General features: G+C 40.1%; 1 protein-coding gene across 1 annotated transcript in view; it reads right to left on the minus strand.

The window, feature by feature from the left end:
- Positions 1 to 7,376: 7,376 nt before the first annotated feature.
- The window catches only part of LOC139756230 (glutamate receptor ionotropic, delta-1-like), a 285,085-nt gene continuing 266,389 nt past the window's right edge, over positions 7,377 to 26,072 (minus strand). Inside the window, exons 6-8 of the mRNA XM_071675391.1 lie at positions 21,185 to 21,363; positions 20,682 to 20,844; positions 7,377 to 7,757 (exon numbers count right to left, since the gene is read on the minus strand). Coding sequence (XP_071531492.1) covers positions 7,623 to 7,757; positions 20,682 to 20,844; positions 21,185 to 21,363 — 477 coding nt within the window. The 3' untranslated portion in view covers positions 7,377 to 7,622. The remainder of the gene's footprint in view (positions 7,758 to 20,681; positions 20,845 to 21,184; positions 21,364 to 26,072) is intronic.

Here is a 26,072-nt window from a genome sequence, read left to right on the forward strand (position 1 = left end):
TTTAAACTCAACTATACTTCTGAAAACTACGTCCCACGTCATTGTTCCTGTACCTCCACCAAGGAGGTCTGTTATTTACAGGTCCACTTCCTTGGAGGACATAGAATTGATAGAAACAAGGAAATCCACTTCCAGGGACCGTTCATGTTCCCCTGGGAACCTGGCCAAGTCCCGACATAAACGGACTAAGAAAACAGGTCGGTTAAATAGCTCTCAAACTAACACTGAATATCATCCAGTGGAATTGTAGAGGCCTTAGGCATAGGCAAGCACAACTACAAGTGTTGCTTGCACCCTATAGGCCAACCGTTGTCTGTTTACAATAGACCCGTCTAAATTGCACAGTCGAAGACTGTTCCGTTTTAGATAGCTATCACTCGTATAGAAGAGACGAGAATCGTGGGGTAGCTGTCTATGTACACAAAAATTTACCTCATACAGGAGTGACTTTAAATTCTACTCTAGACGCTATCGCATGTAGAGTAAAATTCAATAACACATACCTGGCCATCTGATCAATAAATTGTTCTGGTTCCAGTGCACTTGATAACGATGATTTGAATTTGCTTGTTAACCAATTACCTCTCCATAAAGTAGTTTTAGGAGACTTCAATGCCCATCATTATCGGTGGGGAAGTATCTTGGAAGACGCAAGGAGAGAGCAAATGGTTAATTTTATGATCAATGCCAACCTCCCTCTTCTGACCGATGGTAGTGGAACTCGTGTAGATGACCGGACTGGCAATATCTCAGCAACTAATTTATCCTTGTCATCGCTGGATATACTTAAAGACATCACATTTGGCATTTATGACGGCTCCCTGGGAAGTGACCATTTCCCGATCTGTTTTTCTTATTCATGCGACATTATAACCAACTCGTCTCGTCTCTGCCTAGATTTAATATAAGAAAGCAGACTGGGTGTTATTTACAAGGCAAACCGTCCTTGGTATATCTGGTGGTGATATTGAAGCAAAAGTCCTCAAGGTTACTGAGGGCTGCTGAGAACTCTATGCCTAAGGTTTCTACAACTTTTACAAAGCATGTTCCTTGGTGGACACCTGATTGCCGAAAGATACTGCTTAAGCGCGATGGGAGATACAGGATTCTCGACAAAGAGCCTTCAGATAATAACTTTATTGCATATAAACGTGCGATGGCTCAGGCAAGAAGAACTATCAAACAAGCCGAACGAGACTCCTAGCGAGGGTTTGTCCCTACCGTGAACAAGGACACACCAGTAAGTCAGGTCTGGTTCACAATCAATAAAATCAAAAGACAATACAAGCCGCCACTTCCTCTGCAAATCCATCACCAACAACAATTCATCGACGACCTGGTGGACATGGCCAACACACTCGCCTGGAGATTCTCAGAAACAAGCAGGTCGACCAATTACGACCCACGCTTCCTACACTACAAGCGACAGGCCGATCTGCAGATACCAGATTTTGCCACAGAAGATACTTTTGATTATAACAAAATATCTACAATGAAAGAACACTTCTTGCCCTGAAATCCTGGAAAGGTTCGAGCCCGGGACCCAGCGGGATCACTTACGGGATGATCCAGCACCTTAGTCAAGCCAACTTGACGAAGATGTCACCATTGTACAATAAGATTTGGACGTCTCGAACGTTTCCAGACTCATGGTACTTTGTGCACGTTCAACCCCATCCCAAAAGGTTCCGGACGTCTTACGAATATAATTTAGTTTCGACCTATTACGCTGACGAGTCGCATTTGTAAGGTTATGGAGAGAATCGTTAACAGAAGGCTACTATTTTTGTTAGAATCGAAGGGTTTATTAAATGATCAGCAGTGTGCTTTCCGTCGTAACACATTGGATCATCTAATACACCTAGAACATTCTATCCTAGAGTCATTTAGTGAAGTGCATTCTTGTTTGCTGTATGTTTGGATTTAGAAAAAGCATTCGACATGACATAGCAAAACGGAATTTGAAGCAAACCTTATGCTTTTCGTTTAAAAGATAATTTACTCATATTCGTTAGAAATGTTTTAAACAATAGAACTTTTGCTGTGAAACTTACATCATTCAGTGTCACTTCGGACACATTTGTCCAAGCGAATGGGGTGCCGCAAGGTAGCATTCTTAGCCCAACAATATTTAATATTATGATTAATGATATTCTGTCTCCAACGACCGTCCCGCGAGATCTTAAATACTCACTTTTTGCAGGTGATTGTGCAGTATGGCAATCTTCGCCTAGTGCACAATTTTCGGCTGAGTGGGTTCAAGCTGCGCTTAAGTCCATTCATCGTTGTGCGCTACAGTTAGGATTTCAGTTCTCACCCAACAAAAGTATCGCGATTGTTTTTACCCAAAAATTTAATATCCCGAATGTGCTTTTACCGTTGGACAACAGCCCGATCCCATTCCGAAATACAGTGAGAATCCTAGGCTTGCATTTTGTTAAAAGACTTAATAGGAAAAGTCATGTTGACTATCCAGCAACAAATTGCAGTAAAGGATTAAATATTCTTAAATGCCTTTCGGTTTCCTTCTGGGGAGCCGACAGAAGATTTTTATTATCGATTTATAAGTCCATAATTAGATCTGAATTAGACTATGGCTCTCAGGTGTGTGCTTCGGTGAGCGAGTGTACCCTGAGGAGGTTGGATGTGATACAGAACAAATGTTTGCGAATGTGTCTTGGAATCCTAACCTGTACCAGAGCCCCACGATTGGATGTTGAGGCCCATGTACCTTCTCTCCGACTAAGCGTGAGATCCTGTCGTGGCAAAGCGGTATTCTGATGGCCAAAAGGAACAATGAAACTGTCTGTCGTGTCATTCTGGAATATTCACAGCTTGTCAACAGAGGCGTCAGGCGCCTGGCTGTCAGAATACACTTTCTCAGTGAGAACCCCGGTATTAAAGTGAATGAAGTGGACTCGCTGGTAAAGAATTCCTTACCCCCCTGGAAGTGTTCAGAAATTAACATCAAGACGAGCTGGCTTCCAACCAAAAAAGCACATACATCGGAGAGCGAGGTACACCATCGTTTTTCTCAGGTCATCATTGATCACTTGTATGATGTTCACTTCTACACTGATGGCTCCAAGTGTGTGGTCGATGGAGTGTGCCTTCATATACCACTTGCTGAACCATACATCTGTATTTTGCGCTGAATTGTTTATCATTGGTCGAGCTATAAACTATGTAATTATTTCAAATCACAGTAAAGCTATAATTTTTTCTGATTCTCTTTCTATTCTTAAAGCAATAGCTACTGAATATACGGAGTCCTGCGAATTACAGGGCAATATTATTAATAAACTAAATTCATGTGAAAAAGATATCATCTTGATCTGAGTGCCTGGCGGGTCATTGCAGTATATACGGCAATGACCAAGGAGACAGCTTGGCGAAGTCGACCTCAGAACTCGAAGGAAGTCGTTCCGATCCCTCGGGAGCTGGGGTCCTGCCTTTCCTTGGGGAAGAGATCAATCCATCTTCTGTTGCAGAGTCAGTTGACCGACCTGATAATCAATAGAGAATATAAGCAAGAAGTGGCGGATTGGCCGACCTCATACCGCAAGAACAGAAGAGAGGAGGTCGTGCTGGCCCGCCTCAGAATGAACTGCACGTACACCACCCACCTGCAGCCATATATAAACCAAACCTTTTCATACCAGTATGCCAACAATGTAAACGACTCTCCACAATACAACACCTACTATTTCGACGCAATAGATCTCAGCAACATAGAAAAAACTAATAAATCACTGTAAGAAGAAAAACATTTCCTTTATCATTAATGTACTCAGGGATAACCCGAGTACTATAGACAAATTGATGGTATTCTTCAGAGAAACGGAATTACTTAAGATGATGTAAGGTGGTTCATGGGTTCTTCTCTGTGGTGGGGTCGGCTTCGGTGTGAGGCTCCTCCTACTTGGCTGGTCGCAAGGTGGGTGGACTTGTCCATTCATTAGGCGGTCGGCCTCGTGGAGAGGTGGTCATCCTCCGAGCCGGCTGCGCCATTGGGTTGAGTCGGCAAATCTTCGATTAACTATCTATTCTGTGTGCATGTCGTAGTGGAAGCATATCCCTAGTGTGTTTTATGTTCTCGCATTCTTCGGTAAAATGCAACCGTGGATACTGTGCTGACTGGGTGGTATTTCCCGCCACGTCGGCCCAATACCAACAAATCTTTTCTTTCCATTATTCATTTATTGTTATTTATCTTTATTATCATAGTACCAAAACTACATTCTTTTAGAATAGGTATTTAGGAATGATGACTTCAGTCATACATTAAATAGGGTTGCAGACCCAATGACCTTCCTCATAGGTCGATGGCAGTAAAACCACCAAAAACCAACTATGTACTGGTTACACTTGATATAGTGATAACTGATCGTAATGACAAGGCAGTTCTTTAAATCTGTAGGTGCCACAAACAAGCAGACAACACAACTTTGAAATAAATGTATATGAAACATATGATGATCACAGACAAGTTGGGAGACACGAGAGGGAGAAAGAAGGGGGAAGGAATGGGGAAAATGCTGTCAGGTTTTACGCCGGTCATAACACGAAGCAAAAATCAACCACCCTCGTGATACTTGCTCAGAAGGATGAAATGAAACAACATTAGATATATAAAAGACACTAACTACCACATGAATGTAGCACTATAGTCCTGACACCAGTGACAGACAAGTCAATATGTATAACGTAATGCATAATAATCAAATTACAAAGTGGCAACTCCTCCCTAATAGCAGCCTAGTTGAATATCGGGATGGTCATTAGGCTATAAATGTATGACGTTTGTCACGAAGTGTTGTGATATGCTAGTGTTACAACATGCAAGTCACACATACTATAGTGTCATAACAAATAACCTCAAAATAGGATGTAGAACAATTCCTACATACCAACTACATGGTCAGCTTGTCACTGTGCTGGTGTATTTACTGGCAGTGTTGAAACATAGTTGTTTATTTCTAACTTAGGTGTTAAGATGATGTCACGTGAAGAAGACGTAACAAATCCATAATGAATATTAATTAAGTAATAAAGTACGGTATGTAATTCATACGTCACAATATGGCAATGTTTATAGGTGAAAACTTGTATTATAGGATGAAGGAAACGAATGCAGAGTTGTCTACCATATCATTACATACAACCTATAGTGGACATACAACATTACATTCATCTGGTAAGTTGTTGATATCACATGTAAGATACTATTAATTCGTAGATCTGATCACGGTGACACATTAGTAACATATAACATCATTGAATATCCAACTACAAACACAAACTAACATTTTATTATTGTGTCCATCCTCCTTCATGGTCAATCACACTCTGCAAGCGTTTATGCATTGATTCTACCAGTCGTCTGACCATATCTGTCTTTCTCCTAAATACTTCCCACACCTGATTTGTGTGGTGTAGCAAGGCTTGTGAAGTTCCCTGTTCACCAGGTTCCCACGTATTCACTATGTTTGTCCATAAATTGTCATTAGGATTGCAATCACAGGCTTTACTTGGGAAGTCCAATAGTTGGATGTCCTGATGTCCAGAGAACCAGCGTTGTACTACTCGACCGTGTGGATGGAGGATCGGTCATGCATAAAGATGACTTATCCTGGGTAGGGAAACGTGGCATGTGTTCACACCAACGGTAGCATAAATTCCTCAAGAATTTCTAGATATTGGTCAGCTGTGAACCGTCCATGTATAGGTGTGATTTTTGCATCACCGTACATGAACATCCACCCCCCAGACATTACACATGACCACATCTCACAGTTTCGTATATATTTTCACTCTCATATCTTGTATTATTTTGCCGCTAACAATGTTGTTTGTCATGATGGGTTGTTGAGGAAAATGTCTATTCGTCACTAAATATGACACATGCCCAGACGTCCATATCGTTGTTGATGTGTTGCCTTGCAAAAGTGAGTCGTCCTTCACGATGCGTGTCAGTTAGTGTTGCTTTATCAGCAGGTATTCTATGACAACTTCATGCAGTCCTGGTCGTCCTCGTACTGTTCCTACTGAAACATTGAGGTGCTAAATTTCCGTAATGTTAACAGCATTCTGGAAATGCTCTCCGTCAGAAACATCTCTGGTGACCTGATCTTCAGATGTGGCACGTGGTCGTCCTGTTCTCTGATGACCTGATCTTCAGATGTGGCACGTGGTCGTCCTGTTCTCTGATGACCTGATCTTCCGTTGTGGCACGTGGTCGTCCTGTTCTCTGATGACCTGATCTTCAGATGTGGCACGTGGTCGTGCTGTTCTCTGATGACCTGATCTTCAGATGTGGCACGTGGTCGTCCTGTTCTCTGATGACCTGATCTTCAGATGTGGCACGTGGTCGTCCTGTTCTCTGATGACCTGATCTTCCGTTGTGGCACGTGGTCGTCCTGTTCTCTGATGACCTGATCTTCAGATGTGGCACGTGGTCGTCCTGTTCTCTGGTGACCTGATTTTCAGTTGTTGCACGTGGTCGTCCTGTTCTCTGATGACCTGACCTTCAGATGTGGCACTTGGTCGTCCTGTTCTCTGGTGACCTGATTTTCAGTTGTTGCACGTGGTCGTCCTGTTCTCCGATGACCTGATCTTCAGATGTGGCACGTGGTCGTCCTGTTCTCTGGTGACCTGATTTTCAGTTGTTGCACGTGGTCGTCCTGTTCTCCGATGACCTGATCTTCAGATGTGGCACTTGGTCGTCCTGTTCTCTGGTGACCTGATTTTCAGTTGTTGCACGTGGTCGTCCTGTTCTCCGATGACCTGATCTTCAGATGTGGCACGTGGTCGTCCTGTTCTCTGGTGACCTGATTTTCAGTTGTTGCACGTGGTCGTCCTGTTCTCTGATGACCTGATCTTCCGTTGTGGCACGTGGTCGTCCTGTTCTCTGGTGACCTGATCTTCAGATGTGGCACGTGGTCGTCCTTTTCTCTAATGACCTGATCTTCAGTTGTGGCACATGGTCGTACTGTTCTCTAGTGACCTGATCTTCATTTATCGCAAGTGGTCGTGCTGTTCTCTGATAACCTAATCTAGAGTTCTCGTTTGTGGTCGTGCTGTTCTCTAATGACCTGATTGCGAGATTTTGATTAAGATATTCTTGATAGTGTCTTTATTGCTGAAGGCCACATTCACATTCATGGTTTCAAGCAAGTTGGGCAGTGACATAAGATAATCACTAACTGGGAGAACTAAAGGGTTGTTGGCATCAAGAGGATATTTGGAGTTAACTCTAAAATATGATTTCTTTACCAACTTATATTATAAGAATTCTAGATCTTTCATTGATAAGTCTCGTAAGTTGGAAAAGGAATCATTTTATAAAGTTAAGCTCAAACTTCCCTTTGATACAAAGGATCTTATACTTTTCCCTTTTAGTGAAAATTTCATATCACTCCAGTTTCCTTACTTTTAATGTATATGTAGCCTAAAGAAATAACAAAACGATTAAGAACATCGTAATCAAAAACTCGCTAGAACAGTCTGCGGGCTGTGTTTACAGAATACCTTCTTAAAGCTAAAATAAGAATTATATATTTATTTATATATTTTCAGAATCATCACTAGTCATCAGAGTTCAGAGAACGCTTTCAAAAGCTTTACGACAATTTGGAGTGCTGAGGAGCCAGGTTCTCCCCTATAAGTACGATGATGGAGACGCCGGAACCCAGCAGCAGGAGGTAGAAGGCACCTTGCAGGTGTTGCAAACCCAGCACAACCCGGATATTATCCTCCTATCAAAAGAAAAGTATACCTCTAATACATGTAAAGGAAGATGTCCCTACCGCCCTCCCTGGGTGTACCAAATAAGAATTTTTGATAACGATTTTCAAATGGGATCATATGACACTTCGCCATACAGGGTATTAGCGCCTACTTTTTTGTTTTATATTCCAAAACATGAACATATGTCTTTTGTCAACTGAATGACTGATAAAGTGAGATATCAAAAACAAGGCTTACAAACTTAAGGTGTCTATTCATGAAGATTTTCTGGACTTTACATTTCTGTAAATCGAATAACGTATGAGTCATGGGAGATTCGTGAAAATTAGTAAAGACGATGAACTTATGAAAATAATTCATGTTCCTTAAGCTACCAATAACCTGAATCATACACCAACAAAAACACACGTATATATATATATATATATATATATATATATATATATATATATATATATATATATATATATATATATATATATATATATATATATATATATATATATTTATATATATATATATATATATATATATATATATATATACATATATATATATATATATATATATATATATATATATATATATATATATATATATATATATGTATATATACATATATATATATTTTTTCTTTTTCTTTTCTTTTTTTGCTTTGTCGCTGTCTCCCGCGTTTGCGAGGTAGCGCAAGGAAACAGACGAAAGAAATGGCCAAACCCACCCCCATACACATGCCTTGATTCAATCCACTGACAGCACCTCAACCCCGGTATACCACATCGCTCCAATTCACTCTATTCTTTGCCCTCCTTTCACCCTCCTGCATGTTCAGGCCCCGATCACACAAAATCTTTTTCACTCCATCTTTCCACCTACAATTTGGTCTCCCTCTTCTCCTCGTTCCCTCCACCTCCGACACATATATCCTCTTGGTCAATCTTTCCTCACTCATTCTCTTCATGTGACCAAACCATTTCAAAACACCCTCTTCTGCTCTCTCAACCACGCTCTTTTTACTTCCACACATCTCTCTTACCCTTACGTTACTTACTCGATCAAACCACCTCACACCACACATTGTCCTCAAACATCTCATTTCCAGCACATCCATCCTCCTGCGCACAACTCTATCCATAGTCCATGCCTCGCAACCGTACAACATTGTTGGAACCACTATTCCTTCAAACATACCCATTTTTGCTTTCCGAGATAATGTTCTCGACTTCCACACATTCTTCAAGGCCCCCAGAATTTTCGCCCCCTCCCCCACCCTATGATCCACTTCCGCTTCCATGGTTCCATCCGCTGCCAGATCCACTCCCAGATATCTAAAACACTTCACTTCCTCCAGTTTTTCTCCATTCAAACTCACCTCCCAATTGAATTGACCCTCAACCCTACTGTACCTAATAACCTTGCTCTTATTCACATTTACTCTTAACTTTCTTCTTTCACACACTTTACCAAATATATATATAAATATATATATATTATAAATATATATATATTATATATATATGTGTACGTGTAGGAAGAGAGGAAAGTGATTGGTTCTCAGTGAATGTAGGTTTGCGGCAGGGGAGGGTGATGTCTCCATGGTTGTTTAATTTGCTTATGGATGGGGTTGTTAGGGAGGTAAATGTAAGAGTTTTGGAAAGAGGGGAAGGTATGAAGTCTGTTGGGGATGAGAGAGCTTGGGAAGTGAGTCAGTTGTTGTTCGCTGATGATACAGCCATGGTGGCTGATTCATGTGAGAAACTGCAGAAGCTGGTGACTGAGTTTGGTAAAGTGTGTGAAAGAAGAAAGTCAAGGGTAAATGTGAATAAGAGTAAGGTAATTAGGTACAGTAGGGTTGAGGGTCAAGTCAATTGGGAGGTAAGTTTTCATGGAAAAAAACTAGAGGAAGTAAAGTGTTTTAGATATCTGGGAGTGAATGTGGCAGCGGATGGAACCATGGAAGCGGAAGTAGATCATAGGGTGGGGGAGTGGGCGAAAATCCTGGGAGCCTTGAAGAATGTGTGGAAGTCGAGAACATTATCTCGGAAAGCAAAAATGTGTATGTTTGAAGGAATAGTGGTTCCAACAATGTTGTATGGTAGCGAGGCGTGGGCTATGGATAGAGTTTTGCGCAGGAGGATGGATGTGCTGGAAATGAGATGTTTGATCGAGTAAGTAACGTAAGGGTAAGAGAGATGTGTGGAAATAAAAAGAGCGTGGTTGAGAGAGCAGAAGGGGGTGTTTTGAAATGGTTTGGGCACATGGAGAGAATGAGTGAGGAAAGATTGACCAAGAGGATATATGTGTCGGAGGTGGAGGGAACGAGGAGAAGTGGGAGACCAAATTGGAGGTGGAAAGATGGAGTGAAAAAGATTTTGTGTGATCGGGGCCTGAACATGCAGGAGGGTGAAAGGAGGGCAAGGAATAGAGTGAATTGGATCGATGTGGTATACCGGGGTTGACGTGCTGCCAGTGGATTGAATCAGTGCATGTGAAGCGTCTGGGGTGAACCATGGAAAGCTGCGTAGGTATGTATATTTGCGTGTGTGGACGTATGTATATACATGTGTATGGGGGTGGGTTGGGCCATTTCTTTCGTCTGTTTCCTTGCGCTACCTCGCAAACGCGGGAGACAGCGACAAAGCAAAAAAAAAAGAAAAATATATATATATATATATATATATATATATATATATATATATATATATATATATATATATATATATATATATATTCCTATGAGACAAAAGAGAGAAATATAACAGTCAGTTGATATACATCGATGTATATCAAGAGACTGTTATATTTCTCTCTTGATTTCCCCTGATGATGTGATTATTACACGAAAGTGCACTTGGGAACTTTTCGTGTTTCATTTTCCCCGTGGATTCATAGGAATATCTTGATCACGCGCACAATTGTGATCCCTTCCAATATATATATATATATATATATATATATATATATATATATATATATATATATATATATATATATATCTTTCAAACTATTCACCATTTTCCGTGTTAGCGAGGTAGCATTAAGAACAGAGGACTGGGCCTTTGAGGGAATATCCTCACCTGGCCCCCTTCTCTGTTCCTTCTTTTGGAAAGTTGAAAAAAACGAGAGGGGAAGATTTCCAGCACCCCGCTCCCTCCCCATTTAGTCGCCTTCTACGATACGCAGGGAATACGTGGGAAGTATTCTTTCTCCCCTATCCTCAGGGATAATATATATATATTTATATAGTTTTCTAAATTGTTTCTTACATTTTTCATATGTATATATATGTATGTGTGTGTGTGTGTGTATATGTGCGTGTGTGTGTGTATGTGTGTGTATGTGTATATATATATATATATGTATATTATCCCTGGGGACAGTGGTGAAAGAATACTTCCCACGCATTACTCGCGTGTCGTAGAAAGCGACTAGAGGGGACGGGAGCGGGGGGCCAGAAATCCTCCCCTCCTTGTATTTTTTTTAACTTTCTAAAATGGGAAACAGAAGAAGGAGTCACGCGGGGAGTGCTCATCCTCCTCGAAGGCTCAGATTGGGGTGCCTAAATGTGTGTGGATGTAACCAAGATGTGAAAAAAGGAGAGATAGGTAGTATGTTTGAGGAAAGGAACCTGGATGTTTTGGCTCTGAGTGAAACGAAGCTCAAGGGTGAAGGGGAAGAGTGGTTTGGGAATGTCTTGTGAGTAAAGTCAGGGGTTAGTGAGAGGACAAGAGCAAGGGAAGGAGTAGCAGTACTCCTGAAACAGGAGTTGTGGGAGTATGTGATAGAATGTAAGAAAGTAAATTCTCGATTAATATGGGTAAAACTGAAAGTTGATGGAGAGAGATGGGTGATTATTGGTGCATATGCACCTGGGCATGAGAAGAAAGATCATGAGACGCAAGTGTTTTGGGAGCAGCTGAATGAGTGTGTTAGTGGTTTTGATGCACGAGACCGGGTTATAGTGTTGGGTGATTTGAATGCAAAGGTGAGTAATGTGGCAGTTGAGGGAATAATTGGTATACATGGGGTGTTCAGTGTTGTAAATGGAAATGGTGAAGAGCTTGTAGATTTATGTGCTGAAAAAGGACTGATGATTGGGAATACCTGGTTTAAAAAGCGAGGTATACATAAGTATACTTATGTAAGTAGGAGAGATGGCTAGAGAGCGTTATTGGATTACGTGTTAATTGACAGGCGCGCGAAAGAGAGAGTTTTGGATGTTAATGTGCTGAGAGGTGCAACTGGAGGGATATCTGATCATTATCTTGTGGAGGCTAAGGTGAAGATTTGTATGGGTTTTCAGAAAAAAAGAGTGGCTGTTGGGGTGAAGAGGGTGGTGAGAGTAAGTGAGCTTGGGAAGGAGACTTGTGTGAGGAAGTACCAGGAGAGACTAAGTACAGAATGGAAAAAGGTGAGAACAATGGAAGTAAGGGGAGTGGGGGAGGGATAGGATGTATTTAGGGAATCAGTGATAGATTGCGCAAAACATGCCTGTGGCATGAGAAGAGTGGAAGGTGATTTGATTAGAAAGGGTAGTGAGTGGTGGGATGAAGAAGTAAGAGTATTAGTGAAAGAGAAGAGAGAGGCATTTGGACGATTTTTGCAGGGAAAAAATGCAATTGAGTGGGAGACGTATAAAAGAAAGAGACAGGAGGTCAAGAGAAAGGTGCAAGAGGTGAAAAAAAGGGCAAATGAGAGTTGGGGTGAGAGAGTATCATTAAATTTAAGGGAGAATAAAAAGATGTTCTGGAAGGAGGTAAATAAAGTGCGTAAGACAAGGGAGCAAATGGGAACTTCAGTGAAGGGCGCAAATGGGGAGGTGATAACAAGTAGTGGTGATGTGAGAAGGATATGGAGTGAGTATTTTGAAGGTTTGTTGAATGTGTTTGATGATAGAGTGGCAGATATAGGGTGTTTTGGTCGAGGTGGTGTGCAAAGTGAGATGGATAGGGAAAATGATTTGGTAAACAGAGAAGACGTAGTAAAAGCTTTGCGGAAGATGAAAGCCGGCAAGACAGCAGGTTTGGATGGTATTGCAGTGGAATTTATTAAAAAAGGGGGTGACTGTATTGTTGACTGGTTGGTAAGGTTATTTAATGTATGTATGACTCATGGTGAGGTGCCTGAGGATTGGCGGAATGCGTGCATAGTGCCATTGTACAAAGGCAAAGGGGATAAGAGTGAGTGCTCAAATTACAGAGGTATAAGTTTGTTGAGTATTCCTGGTAAATTATATAGGAGGGTATTGATTGAGAGGGTGAAGGCATGTACAGAGCATCAGATTGGGGAAGAGCAGTGTGGTTTCAGAAGTGGTAGAGGATGTGTGGATCAGGTGTTTGCTTTGAAGAATGTATGTGAGAAATACTTAGAAAAGCAAATGGATTTGTATATAGCATTTATGGATCTGGAGAAGGCATATGATAGAGTTGATAGAGATGCTCTGTGGAAGGTATTAAGAATATATGGTGTGGGAGGCAAGTTGTTAGAAGCAGTTAAAAGTTTTTATCGAAGATGTAAGGCATGTGTACGTGTAGGAAGAGAGGAAAGTGATTGGTTCTCAGTGAATGTAGGTTTGCGGCAGGGGTGTGTGATGTCTCCATGGTTGTTTAATTTGTTTATGGATGGGATTGCTAGGGAGGTAAAAGCAATAGTTTTGGAAAGAGGGGCAAGTATGAAGTCTGTTGGGGATGAGAGAGCTTGGGAAGTGAGTCAGTTGTTGTTCGCTGATGATACAGCGCTGGTGGCTGATTCATGTGAGAAACTGCAGAAACTGGTGGCTGAGTTTGGTAAAGTGTGTGAAAGAAGAAAGTTAAGAGTAAATGTGAATAAGAGCAAGGTTATTAGGTACAGTAGGGTTGAGGGTCAAGTCAATTGGGAGGTGAGTTTGAATGGAGAAAAACTGGAGGAAGTGAAGTGTTTTAGATATCTGGGAGTGGATCTGGCAGCGGATGGAACCATGGAAGCGGAAGTGGATGATAGGGTGGGGGAGGGGGCGAAAATTCTGGGAGCCTTGAAGAATGTGTGGAAGTCGAGAACAATATCTCGGAAAGCAAAAATGGGTATGTTAGAAGGAATAGTGGTTCCAACAATGTTGTATGGTTGCGAGGCGTGGGCTATGGATAGAGTTGTGCGCAGGAAGATGGATGTGCTGGAAATGAGATGTTTGAGGACAATGTGTGGTGTGAGGTGGTTTGATAGAGTAAATAACGTAAGGGTAAGAGAGATGTGTGGAAATAAAAAGAGCGTGGTTGAGAGAGCAGAAGAGGGTGTTTTGAATTGGTTTGGGCACATGGAGAGAATGAGTGAGGAAAGATTGACCAAGAGGATATATGTGTCGGAGGTGGAGGGAACGAGGAAAAGAGGGAGACCAAATTGGAGGTGGAAAGATTAAAGTGAAAAAGATTTTGTGTGATCGGGGCCTGAACATGCAGGAGGGTGAAAGGAGGGCAAGGAATAGAGTGAATTGGAGCGATGTGGAATACCGGGGCTGATATGCTGTCAGTGGATTGAATCAGGGCATGTGAAGCGTCTGGGGTAAACCATGGAAAGCTGTGTAGGTATGTATATTTGCGTGTGTGGACGTATGTATATACATGTGTATTGGGGTGGGTTGGGCCATTTCTTTCGTCTGTTTCCTTGCGCTACCTCGCAAACGCGGGAGACAGCGACAAAGCAAAAAAAAAAAAAAAAAAAATATATATATAAATATATATATATATATATATATATATATATATATATATATATATATATATATATATATATATATATATATATATATATATATATATATATATATCTTTCTTTTCTTTTTATTTCGTACTATTCGCCATTTCCCACGTCAGCGAGGTAGCGTTAAGAACAGAGGAATGGGCCTTTGAGGGAACATCCTCACCTGGCCCCCTTCTCTGTTCCTTCTTTTGGAAAATTGAAAAAAACGAGAGGGGAGGATTTCCAGCCACCCGCTCCCATATATATATATATATATATATATGCCGGCAAGGCAGCAGGTTTGGATGGTATTGCAGTGGAATTTATTAAAAAAGGGGGTGACTGTATTGTTGACTGGTTGGTAAGGTTATTTAATGTATGTATGACTCATGGTGAGGTGCCTGAGGATTGGCGGAATGCGTGCATAGTGCCATTGTACAAAGGCAAAGGGGATAAGAGTGAGTGCTCAAATTACAGAGGTATAAGTTTGTTGAGTATTCCTGGTAAATTATATGGGAGGGTATTGATTGAGAGGGTGAAGGCATGTACAGAGCATCAGATTGGGGAAGAGCAGTGCGGTTTCAGAAGTGGTAGAGGATGTGTGGATCAGGTGTTTGCTTTGAAGAATGTATGTGAGAAATACTTAGAAAAGCAAATGGATTTGTATGTAGCATTTATGGATCTGGAGAAGGCATATGATAGAGTTGATAGAGATGCTCTGTGGAAGGTATTAAGAATATATGGTGTGGGAGGCAAGTTGTTAGAAGCAGTGAAAAGTTTTTATCGAGGATGTAAGGCATGTGTACGTGTAGGAAGAGAGGAAAGTGATTGGTTCTCAGTGAATGTAGGTTTGCGGCAGGGGTGTGTGATGTCTCCATGGTTGTTTAATTTGTTTATGGATGGGGTTGTTAGGGAGGTAAATGCAAGAGTCCTGGAAAGAGGGGCAAGTATGAAGTCTGTTGGGAATGAGAGAGCTTGGGAAGTGAGTCAGTTGTTGTTCGCTGATGATAGAGCGCTGGTGGCTGATTCATGTGAGAAACTGCAGAAGCTGGTGACTGAGTTTGGTAAAGTGTGTGGAAGAAGAAAGTTAAGAGTAAATGTGAATAAGAGCAAGGTTATTAGGTACAGTAGGGGTGAGGGTCAAGTCAATTGGGAGGTGAGTTTGAATGGAGAAAAACTGGAGGAAGTGAAGTGTTTTAGATATCTGGGAGTGGATCTGTCAGCGGATGGAACCATGGAAGCGGAAGTGGATCATAGGGTGGGGGAGGGGGCGAAAATTTTGGGAGCCTTGAAAAATGTGTGGAAGTCGAGAACATTATCTCGGAAAGCAAAAATGGGTATGTTTGAAGGAATAGTGGTTCCAACAATGTTGTATGGTTGCGAGGCGTGGGCTATGGATAGAGATGTGCGCAGGAGGATGGATGTGCTGGAAATGAGATGTTTGAGGACAATGTGTGGTGTGAGGTGGTTTGATCGAGTAAGTAACGTAAGGGTAAGAGAGATGTGTGGAAATAAAAAGAGCGTTGTTGAGAGAGCAGAAGAGGGTGTTTTGAAATGGTTTGGGCACATGGAGAGAATGAGTGAGGAAAGATTGACCAAGAGGATATATGTGTCGGAGGTGGAGGGAACGAGGAGAAGAGGGAGACCAAATTGGAGGTGGAAAGATGGAGTGAAAAAGATTTTGTGTGATCGGGGCCTGAACATGCAGGAGGGTGAAAGGAGGGCAAGGAATAGAGTGAATTGGAGCGATGTGGTATACAGGGGTTGACGTGCTGTCAGTGGATTGAATCAAGGCATGTGAAGCGTCTGGGGTAAACCATGGAAAGCTGTGTAGGTATGTATATTTGCGTGTGTGGACGTATGTACATGTGTATGGGGGGGGGGGGGGTTTGGGCCATTTCTTTCGTCTGTTTCCTTGCGCTACCTCGCAAACGCGGGAGACAGCGACAAAGTATAAAAAAAAAAAAAAAAAAATATATATATATATATATATATATATATATATATATATATATATATATATATATATATATATATATATATATATATATATATATATATATATATATATATATATATATATATATATATATATATATATATATATGTATATATATACACATATATATATATATATATATATATATATATATATATATATATATATATATATATATATATATATATATATATATATATATATTATCCCTGGGGATACGGGAGAAAGAATGCTTCCCACGTGTTCCCTACGTGCCGTAGATGGCGACTAAAAGAGGAGGGAGCGGGGGTCTAGAAATCCTCCCCTCTCATCATTTTTTTTTTTTTTAATTTTCCAAAAGAAGGAACAGAGAAGGGGGCCAGGTGAGGATATTCCCTCAAAGCCCAGTTCTCTGTTCTTAACGCTACCTGGCGAACGCGGGAAATGGCAATGAGTTTGAAAGAAAAAAGAAAGATATAGATATATATATATATATATATATATATATATATATATATATATATATATATATATATATATATATATATATATTTTCTTTTTCTTGCAAACTATTCGCCATTTTCCGCGTTATCGAGGTAGCGTTAAGAACAGAGGACTGGGTCTTTCAGGGAATATCCTCACCTGGCCCCGTTCTCTGTTCCTTCTTCTGGAAAATTAAAAAAAAAACTAGAGGGGAGGATTTACAACCCCACAATCCCTCCCCTTTTAGTCGCCTTCTACGACACGCAGAGAATACGTGGAAAGTATTCTTTCTCCCCTATCCCCACGGAGTATGGGGTTAGTCAGGGGTTAGTGAGAGGACAAGAGCAAGGGAAGGAGTAGCACTACTCCTGAAACAGGAGTTGTGGGAGTATGTGATTTAATGTAAGAAAATAAATTCTAGATTGATATGGGTAAAACTGAAAATTGATGGAGAGAGATGGGTGATTATTGGTGTATTTGCACCTGGGCATGAGAAGAAAGATCATGAGAGGCATGTGTTTTGGGAGCAGCTGAATGAGTGTGTTAGTGGTTTTGATGCACAGGGCCGGGTTATAGTGATGGGTGATTTGAATGCAAAGGTGAGTAATGTGGCAGTTGAGGGAATAATTGGTATACATGGAGTGTTCAGTGTTGTAAATGGAAATGGTGAGGAGCTTGTAGATTTATGTGCTGAAAAAGGACTGGTGATTGGGAATACCTGGTTTAAAAAGAGAGATATATATAAGTATACGTATGTAAGTAGGAGAGATGGCCAGAGAGCGTTATTGGATTACATGTTAATTGACAGGCTCGCGAAAGAGAGACTTTTGGATGTTAATGTGCTGAGAGGTGCAACTGGAGGGATGTCTGATCATTATCTTCTGGAGGCGAAGGTAAAGATTTGTATGGTTTTTCAGAAAAGAAGAGAGAATGTTGGGATGAAGAGGGTGGTGAGAGTAAGTGAGCTTGGGAAGGAGACTTGTGTGAGGAAGTACCAGGAGAGACTGAGTACAGAATTGAAAAAGGTGAGAACAAAGGAGGTAAGGGGAGTGGGGGAGGAATGGAACGTATTTAGGGAATCAGTGATGGATTGCGCAAAAGATGCTTGTGGCATGAGAAGCGTGGGAGGTGGGTTAAGTAGAAAGGGTAGTGAGTGGTGGGATCAAGAAGTACGATTATTAATGAAACAGAAGAGAGAGGCATTTGGACGATTTTTGCAGGGAAAAAATGCAATTGAGTGGGAGATGTATAAAAGAAAGAGACAGGAGGTAAAGAGAAAGGTGCAAGAGGTGAAAAAGAGGGCAAATGAGAGTTGGGGTGAGAGAGTATCATTAAATTTTAGGGAGAATGAAAAGATGTTCTGGAAGGAGGTAAATTAAGAGCGTAAGACAAGGGAGCAAATGGGAACTTCAGCAAAGGGGGCTAATGGGGAGGTGATAACAAGTAGTGGTGATGTAAGAAGGAGATGGAGTGAGTATTTTAAAAGTTTCTTGAATGTGTTTGATGATAAAGTGGCAGATATAGGGTGTTTTGGTCGAGGTGGTGTGCAAAGTGAGAGGGTTAGGGAAAATGATTTGGTAAACAGAGAAGAGGTAGTAAAAGCTTTGCGGAAGATGAAAGCCGGCAAGGCAGCATGTTTGGATGGTATTGCAGTGGAATTTAATAAAAAAGAGGGTGACTGTATTGTTGACTGGTTGGTAAGGTTATTTAATGTATGTATGACTCATGGTGAGGTGCCTGAGGATTGGCGGAATGCGTGCATAGTGCCATTGGACAAACGGAAAGGGGATAAGAGTGGGTGCTCAAATTACAGAGGTATAAGTTTGTTGAGTATTCCTGGTAAGTTATATGGGAGGGTATTGATTGAGAGGGTGAAGCCATGTACAGAGCATCAGATTGGGGAAGAGCAGTGTGGTTTCAGAAGTGGTAGAGGATGTGTGGATCAGGTGTTTGCTTTGAAGAATGTATGTGAGAAATACTTAGAAAAACAAATGGATTTGCATGTAGCATTTATTTGATCTGGAGAAGGCATAAGCAATGAAAAGTTTTTATCGAGGATGTAAGGCATGTGAACGTGTAGGAAGAGAGGAAAGTGATTTGTTCTCAGTGAATGTAGGTTTGCGGCAGGGGTGTGTGATGTCTCCATGGTTGTTTAATTAGTTTATGGATGGGGTTGTTAGGGAGGTGAGTGCAAGAGTTTTGGAAAGAGGGGCAAGTATGCAGTCTGTTGGTGATGAGAGAGCTTGGGAAGTGAGTCAGTTTTTGTTCGTTGATGATACAGCGCTGGTGGCTGATTCATGTGAGAAACTGCAGAAGCTGGTGACTGAATTTGGTAAAGTGTGTGAAAGAAGAAAGTTAAGAGTAAATGTGAATAAGAGCAAGGTTATTATGCATAGTAGGGTTCAGGGTTAAGTCAATTGGGAGGTAAGTTTGAATGGAAAAAACTGGAAGTAAAGTTTTTTAGATATCTGAGAGTGGATCTGGCAGCGGATGTAACCATGGAAGCGGAAGTAGATCATAGGGTGGGGGAGGGGGCTAAAATCCTGGGAGCCTTGAAGAATGTGTGGAAGTCGAGAACATTATCTCGAAAAGCAAAAATGGTTATGTTTGAACAAATAGTGGTTCCAACAATGTTTTATGGTTGCGAGGCGTGGGCTATGGATAGAGTTGTGCGCAGGAGGGTGGATGTGCTGGAAATGAGATGTTTGAGGACAATATTTGGTGTGAGGTGGTTTGATCGGGTAAGTAATGTAAGGGTAGGAGAGATGTGTAGAAATAAAAGAGCGTGGTTGAGAGAGCAGAAGATAGTGTTTTGAAATGGTTTGGTCACATGGAGAGAATTAGTTAGGAAAGATTGACCAAGAAGATATATATGTCGGAGGTGGAGGGAACGAGGAGAAGTGGGAGACCAAATTGGAGGTGGAAAGATGGAGTGAAAAAGATTTTGTGTGATCGGGGCCTGAACATGCAGGAGGGTGAAAGGAGGGCAAGGAATAGAGTGAATTGGAGCGATGTGGTATACCGGGGTTGACGTGCTGTCAGTGGATTGAATGAAGGCATGTGAAGCGTCTGGGGTAAACCATGGAAAGCTGTGTAGGTATGTATATTTGCGTGTGTGGACGTATGTATATACATGTGTATGGGGGGGGGGGGCTGGGCCATTTCTTTCGTCTGTTTCCTTGCGCTACCTCGCAAACGCGGGAGACAGCGACAAAGTATAATAAATAAATATATATATATATATATATATATATATATATATATATATATATATATATATATATATATATATATATATATATATATATATATATATATATATAATATATATATATATATATATATATATATATATATATATATATATATATATATATATATATATATATATATATATATATATATATATATATATATATATATATATATATATATATATATATATATATATATATATATATATATATATATATATATATATATATATATATGTATATATATATATATATATATATATATATATATATATATATATATATATATATATATATATATATATATATATATATATATATATATATATATATATATATATATATATATATATATATATATATATATATATATATATATAAATGTTATATATATATATATAAATGTTTTTATATGTGTGTGTGTGTTTGCCTGTGTGTGCAACCAAATATACCGTTACGTATTTCATATAATGACAAAGATCAAGACACTATCATATTATATATACCTGTGATACAATCCTTTGGTTGGCCTGAGGTTTAAGATCGGTCGCTTTCCTGATCTGTCTCACGCGCCTGTCTAATGTGTCTTGTATCCAATGATTCACAATGCCTGCATCTTCCAGCCGGTGCATTAACTGGCTAAAGCGAAGGTAGAACGGGGCGCCTTTTCTGGAGACAGTAAAGGGTAAGAGCGATGTAATACTATAATCATGAACTTGGGCTCATTCTGTTTTGATAGATACGCACAGTGCACAGACCATATTATTGTGCACAAATCTTAACCCCACAAATGTAGCTGAAGTGTTCTGAGGCCTATCTATGCGAATTGGAAACGAGTTGTGACTTAATATCTCTAGGTCAGCAACGTTTTCTCCGACATCCTAGCATGGGCTACCAAATAACTCTCTAAAATCGAGGAGTATGCCAATGAAAATTCAATAATTGAAACGCTTATAATTATTCGTATTGTGATGTGTGACCGTTGCCATTGTTCTTGGAATATACATACCTGAAGCTCCAACCATAAGAAGATATCACAGCAAAGCCTTTCTTGCTGACGAAGAAGGGTGTGTTGCCATAGACATCAGTGTAGTGGGCAGCAATGATGATGGCAATGTAGTTCTCGAAGTCAATTAATGAATAACCACCCTTCAGCACTTTCTTCAGCGCCTCCTCCGCCACTAGCACCTATTGCACAGGACTGGACATGAATATCTTTGCAATAAGAATGGTACCTTAAAGATTTCTTTTTCCATTTTCGGAATTTTTGCAGGATCTTTGAATAATATTAGCGTTCTTTTTTATAACTATATCTGTAAGTTTTATATGTTAGTTATATTGGTAAAGTGTGTGAAAGAAGAAAGTTGAGAGTAAATGTGAATAAGAGAAAGGTTATTGGGCTCAGTAGGGTTAAGGAACGAGCTACTTGGGAGATAAGTTTGAATGGAGAAAAACTAAAGGAAATGAAGTGTTTTAGATATTTGGGAGTGGATTTCACAGTAGATGAAATCATTGAAGCGGAAGTGAGTCACAGGTTTGGGAGGGGGCCAAGGTTATGGAAGCGTTGAAGAATGTGTGGAAGGCGAGAACGTTATCTCGTAGAGCAAAAATTGGGTATGTTTCAAGGAATAGTGGTTCCAACAATGTTATATGGTTGCGATCTATGGGCTTTAGGGTTGTGCGGAGGAGGGTGGATATGTTGGAAATGAAATGTTTGAGGGAAAATATATAGTGTGAGGTGGTTTGATCTAGTAAGTAATGAAAGGTTAAGAGAGATGTGTGGTAATAAAAAGAGTGCGGTTGAGAGAGCAGAAGAGGGTGTGTTAAAATGGTTTAGACACATGGAGAGAATGAGTGAATGAATATCAATAAAGACGATATAAGTGTCAAAGGTGGAGGGAAGAAGACGAAGCGGGAAACCAAACTGGAGGTGGAAAGATAGAGTAAAAAAGATTTTGAGTGATCGAAGCCTGAACATACAGGAAGGTTAAAGGCATGCAAGGAATACAGTGAATTGGAACGATGTGGTATACCTGGGTCGACGTGATGTCAAGAAATTGAACCAGGGCATGTGAAGCGTCTGGGGTAGACCATGGAAAGGTCTGCGGGCCTAAATGTGGAAAGGGAGCTATGGTTTCGGTGCATTACACATGACAACCAGAAAGTAAGTGTGAACGAATGTTGCACTTTTTGTCTGTTCCTAGCTCTGCCCCAGTGGAGAAAAGGGGAGGGAGATGATATCTCGTGTGTGGTGGGGTAGTAACGAGAATGGATGAAGGCAGCATGTATGAATGAATATGTACGAGTGTGTATATATATATATATATATATATATATATATATATATATATATATATATATATATATATATATATATATATATATATATATATACGCGGGAGACGGCGACAAAGCAAAAAAAAAAAAATATATATATATATATATATATACATATATATATATATATATATATATATATATATATATATATATATATATATATATATATATATATATATATATATATATATGTATATTTTGCGTGTGTGGACGTATGTATATACATGTGTATGGGGGTGGGTTGGGCCATTTCTTTCGTCTGTTTCCTTGCGCTACCTAGCAAACGCGGGAGACAGCGACAAAACAAAACAAAAAAAAAAAATATATATATATATATATATATATATATATATATATATATATATATATATATATCATATACAAACCTCTAACAGCCAGGATCGAACCCGGGACCCCTGTGCAAGAGGCAGGCATGCTAACAGATAGGCTATGGGACTGTATAATAGGAAACAACTATTCGAAATACTAAGTACTCGGATACCCTTCGTCTTACAATGGAGAGCAACGGGGTCTATACCGGTCATTTCCGAACGGACGCACATAGCCAGCTGATAGCGTTTTACCGAACCTAACTGTACAACGCGGAGGTATATGAATACGAATAAAGTGCATATGAACGCGCACCTTCATAGAACATACAAACCTCCAACAGCCAGGATCGAACCCGGGACCCCTGTGCAAGAGGCAGGCATGCTAACCGCTAGGCTATGGGACTGTATAATAGGAAACAACTATTCGAAATACTAAGTACTCGAATACCGTTCGTCTCACAATGGTGAGCAACGGGGTCTATACCGGTTATTTCCGAACAGACGCACATAGCAGGCTGATAGCGTTTTACCGAACCTAACTGTACAACGCAGAGGTATATGAATACGAATAAAGTGCATATGAACACGCACCTTCATAGAACATACAAACCTCCAACAAACTTATACCTCTGTAATTTGAGCACTCACTCTTATCCCCTTTCCCTTTGTACAATGGCACTATGAAAGAATTCCGCCAATCCTCAGACACCTCACCATGAATCATACATACAATAAATAACCTTACCAACCAGCCATCTATACAGTCACCACTTTCTTAATAAATTCCACTGCAATACCATCCAAACCTGCTGCTTTGCCGGCTTTCATCTTCCGTAAAGCTTTTTACTACCTCTTCTCTATTTACCAAATCATTTTCCCTGACCCTCTGACTTTGCACACCACCTCGACCAAAACACGCTATATCTGCCACTCTATCATCAAACACATTCAACGATCCTTCAAAATACTCACTCCATCTCCTTCTCACATCACCACTACTTGTTATCACATCCCCGTTAGCCCCCTTCACTGAAGTTCCCATTTGCTCCCTTGTCTTACGCACTTTATTTACCTCCTTCCAAAACATATTTTTATTCTCACTGAAATTTAATGATACTCTCTCACCCCAACTCTCATTTGCCCTTTTTTCACCTCCTGCACCTTTTTCTTTACCTCCTGCCTCTTTCTTTTATACCTCTCCCACTCATTTGCATTTTTTCCCTGCAAAAATCCTTCAAATGCCTCTCTCTTCTCTTTCACAAATAATCTTACTTCTTCATCCCACCACTCACTACCTTTTCTAATCAACCCACCTCCCACGCTTCTCATGCCACAAGCATCTTTTGCGCAAGCCACCACTGCTTCCCTAAATACATCCCATTCCTCCCACACTCCCCTTACCTCCTTTGTTCTCACCTTTTTCCATTCTGTACTCAGTCTCTCCTGGTACTTCCTCACACAAGTATCCTTCCCAAGCTCACTTACTCTCACCACTCTTTTCACTTGTAGATTTATGTGCTGAAAGAGGACTGGTGACTGGGAATACCTGGTTTAAAAAGCGAGATAGAATGTAAGAAAGTAAATTCTAGATTAATATGGTTAAAACTGAAAGTTGATGGAGAGAGATGGGTGATTATTGGTGCATATGCACCTGGGCATGAAAAGAAAGATAAAGAGAGACAAGTGTTTTGGGAGCAAAGGAATGAATGTATTAGTGGTTTTAATGCACAAGACCGGGTTATAGTGATGGGTGATTTGAATACAAAGGTGAGTAATGTCACAATTGAGGAAATAATTGGTATACATGGGGTGTTCAGTGTTGTAAATGGAAATGGTGAAGAGCTTGTAGATTTAGGTGCTGAAAAAGGACTATTGATTGGCAATACCTGGTTTAAAAAGCGACATATACATAAGTATACGAATGTAAGTAGGAGAGATGGCCAGAGAGCGTTACTGGATTACGTGTTAATTGACAGGCGCGCGAAAGAGAGACTTTTGGATGTTAATGTGCTGAAAGGTGCAACTGGAGGGATATCCGATAATTATCTTGTGGAGGCGAAGGTGAAGATTTGTATGGGTTTTCAGAAAACAAGAGAGAATGTTGGGGTGAAAAGGGTGGTGAGAGTAAATGATCGTTCGAAGGAGACTTGTGTGAGGAAGTACCAGGAGAGACTGAGTACAGAATGGAAAAAGGTAAGAACAAAGGAGGTAAGGGGACTCGGGGAAGAATGGAATGTATTTAGGAAGCAGTGATGGCTTGCGCAAAAGATGCTTGTGGCATGAAAAGCGTGGGAGGTGGGTTGATTAGAGAAGGTAGTGAGTGGTGGGATGAAGAAGTAAGATTATTAGTGAAAGAGAAGGGAGAGGCATTTGGACGATTTTTGCAGGGAAAAAATGCAAATGAGTGGGAGAGGTATAAAAGAAAGAGACAGGAGGTCAAGAGAAAGGTGCAAGAGGTGAAAAAGAGGGCAAATGAGAGTTGGGGTGAGAGAGAATCATTAAATTTTAGGGAGGATAAAAAGATAGTCTGGAAGGAGGTAAATAAAGTGCGTAAGACAAGGGAGCAAATGGGAACTTCAGTGAAGGGGGAAATGGGGAGGTGATAACAAGTAGTGGTGATGTGAGAAGGAGATGGAGTGAGTATTTTGCAGGTTTGTTGTTAGTGTTTGATGATATAGTGGCAGATATAGAGTGTTTTGGTCGAGGTGGTGTGCAAAGTGAGAGGGTTAGGGAAAATGATTTGGTAAACAGAGAAGAGGTAGTAAAAGCTTTGCGGAAGATGAAAGCCGGCAAGGCAGCAGGTTTGGATGGTATTGCAGTGGGATTTATTAAAAAAGGGGGTGACTGTATTGTTGACTGCTTGGTAAGGTTATTTAATTTATGTATGATTCATGGAGAGGTGCCTGACGATTGGCTAAATGCGTGCATAGTGCCATTGTACAAAGGGAAAGGGGATAAGAGTGAGTGCTCAAATTACAGAGGTATAAGTTTGTTCAGTATTCTTGGGAAATTACACAAAATCTATATATATATATATATATATATATATATATATATATATATATATATATATATATATATATATATATATATATATATATATATATAATATATGTATGTAAATAAATATATATATATATATATATATATATATATATATATATATATATATATATATATATATATATATATATATATATATATATATATATATATATATATATA

The sequence above is a fragment of the Panulirus ornatus genome, chromosome 2 (genome assembly GCF_036320965.1).
Source record: "Panulirus ornatus isolate Po-2019 chromosome 2, ASM3632096v1, whole genome shotgun sequence".
Classification (NCBI taxonomy): Eukaryota; Metazoa; Arthropoda; class Malacostraca; order Decapoda; family Palinuridae; genus Panulirus; species Panulirus ornatus.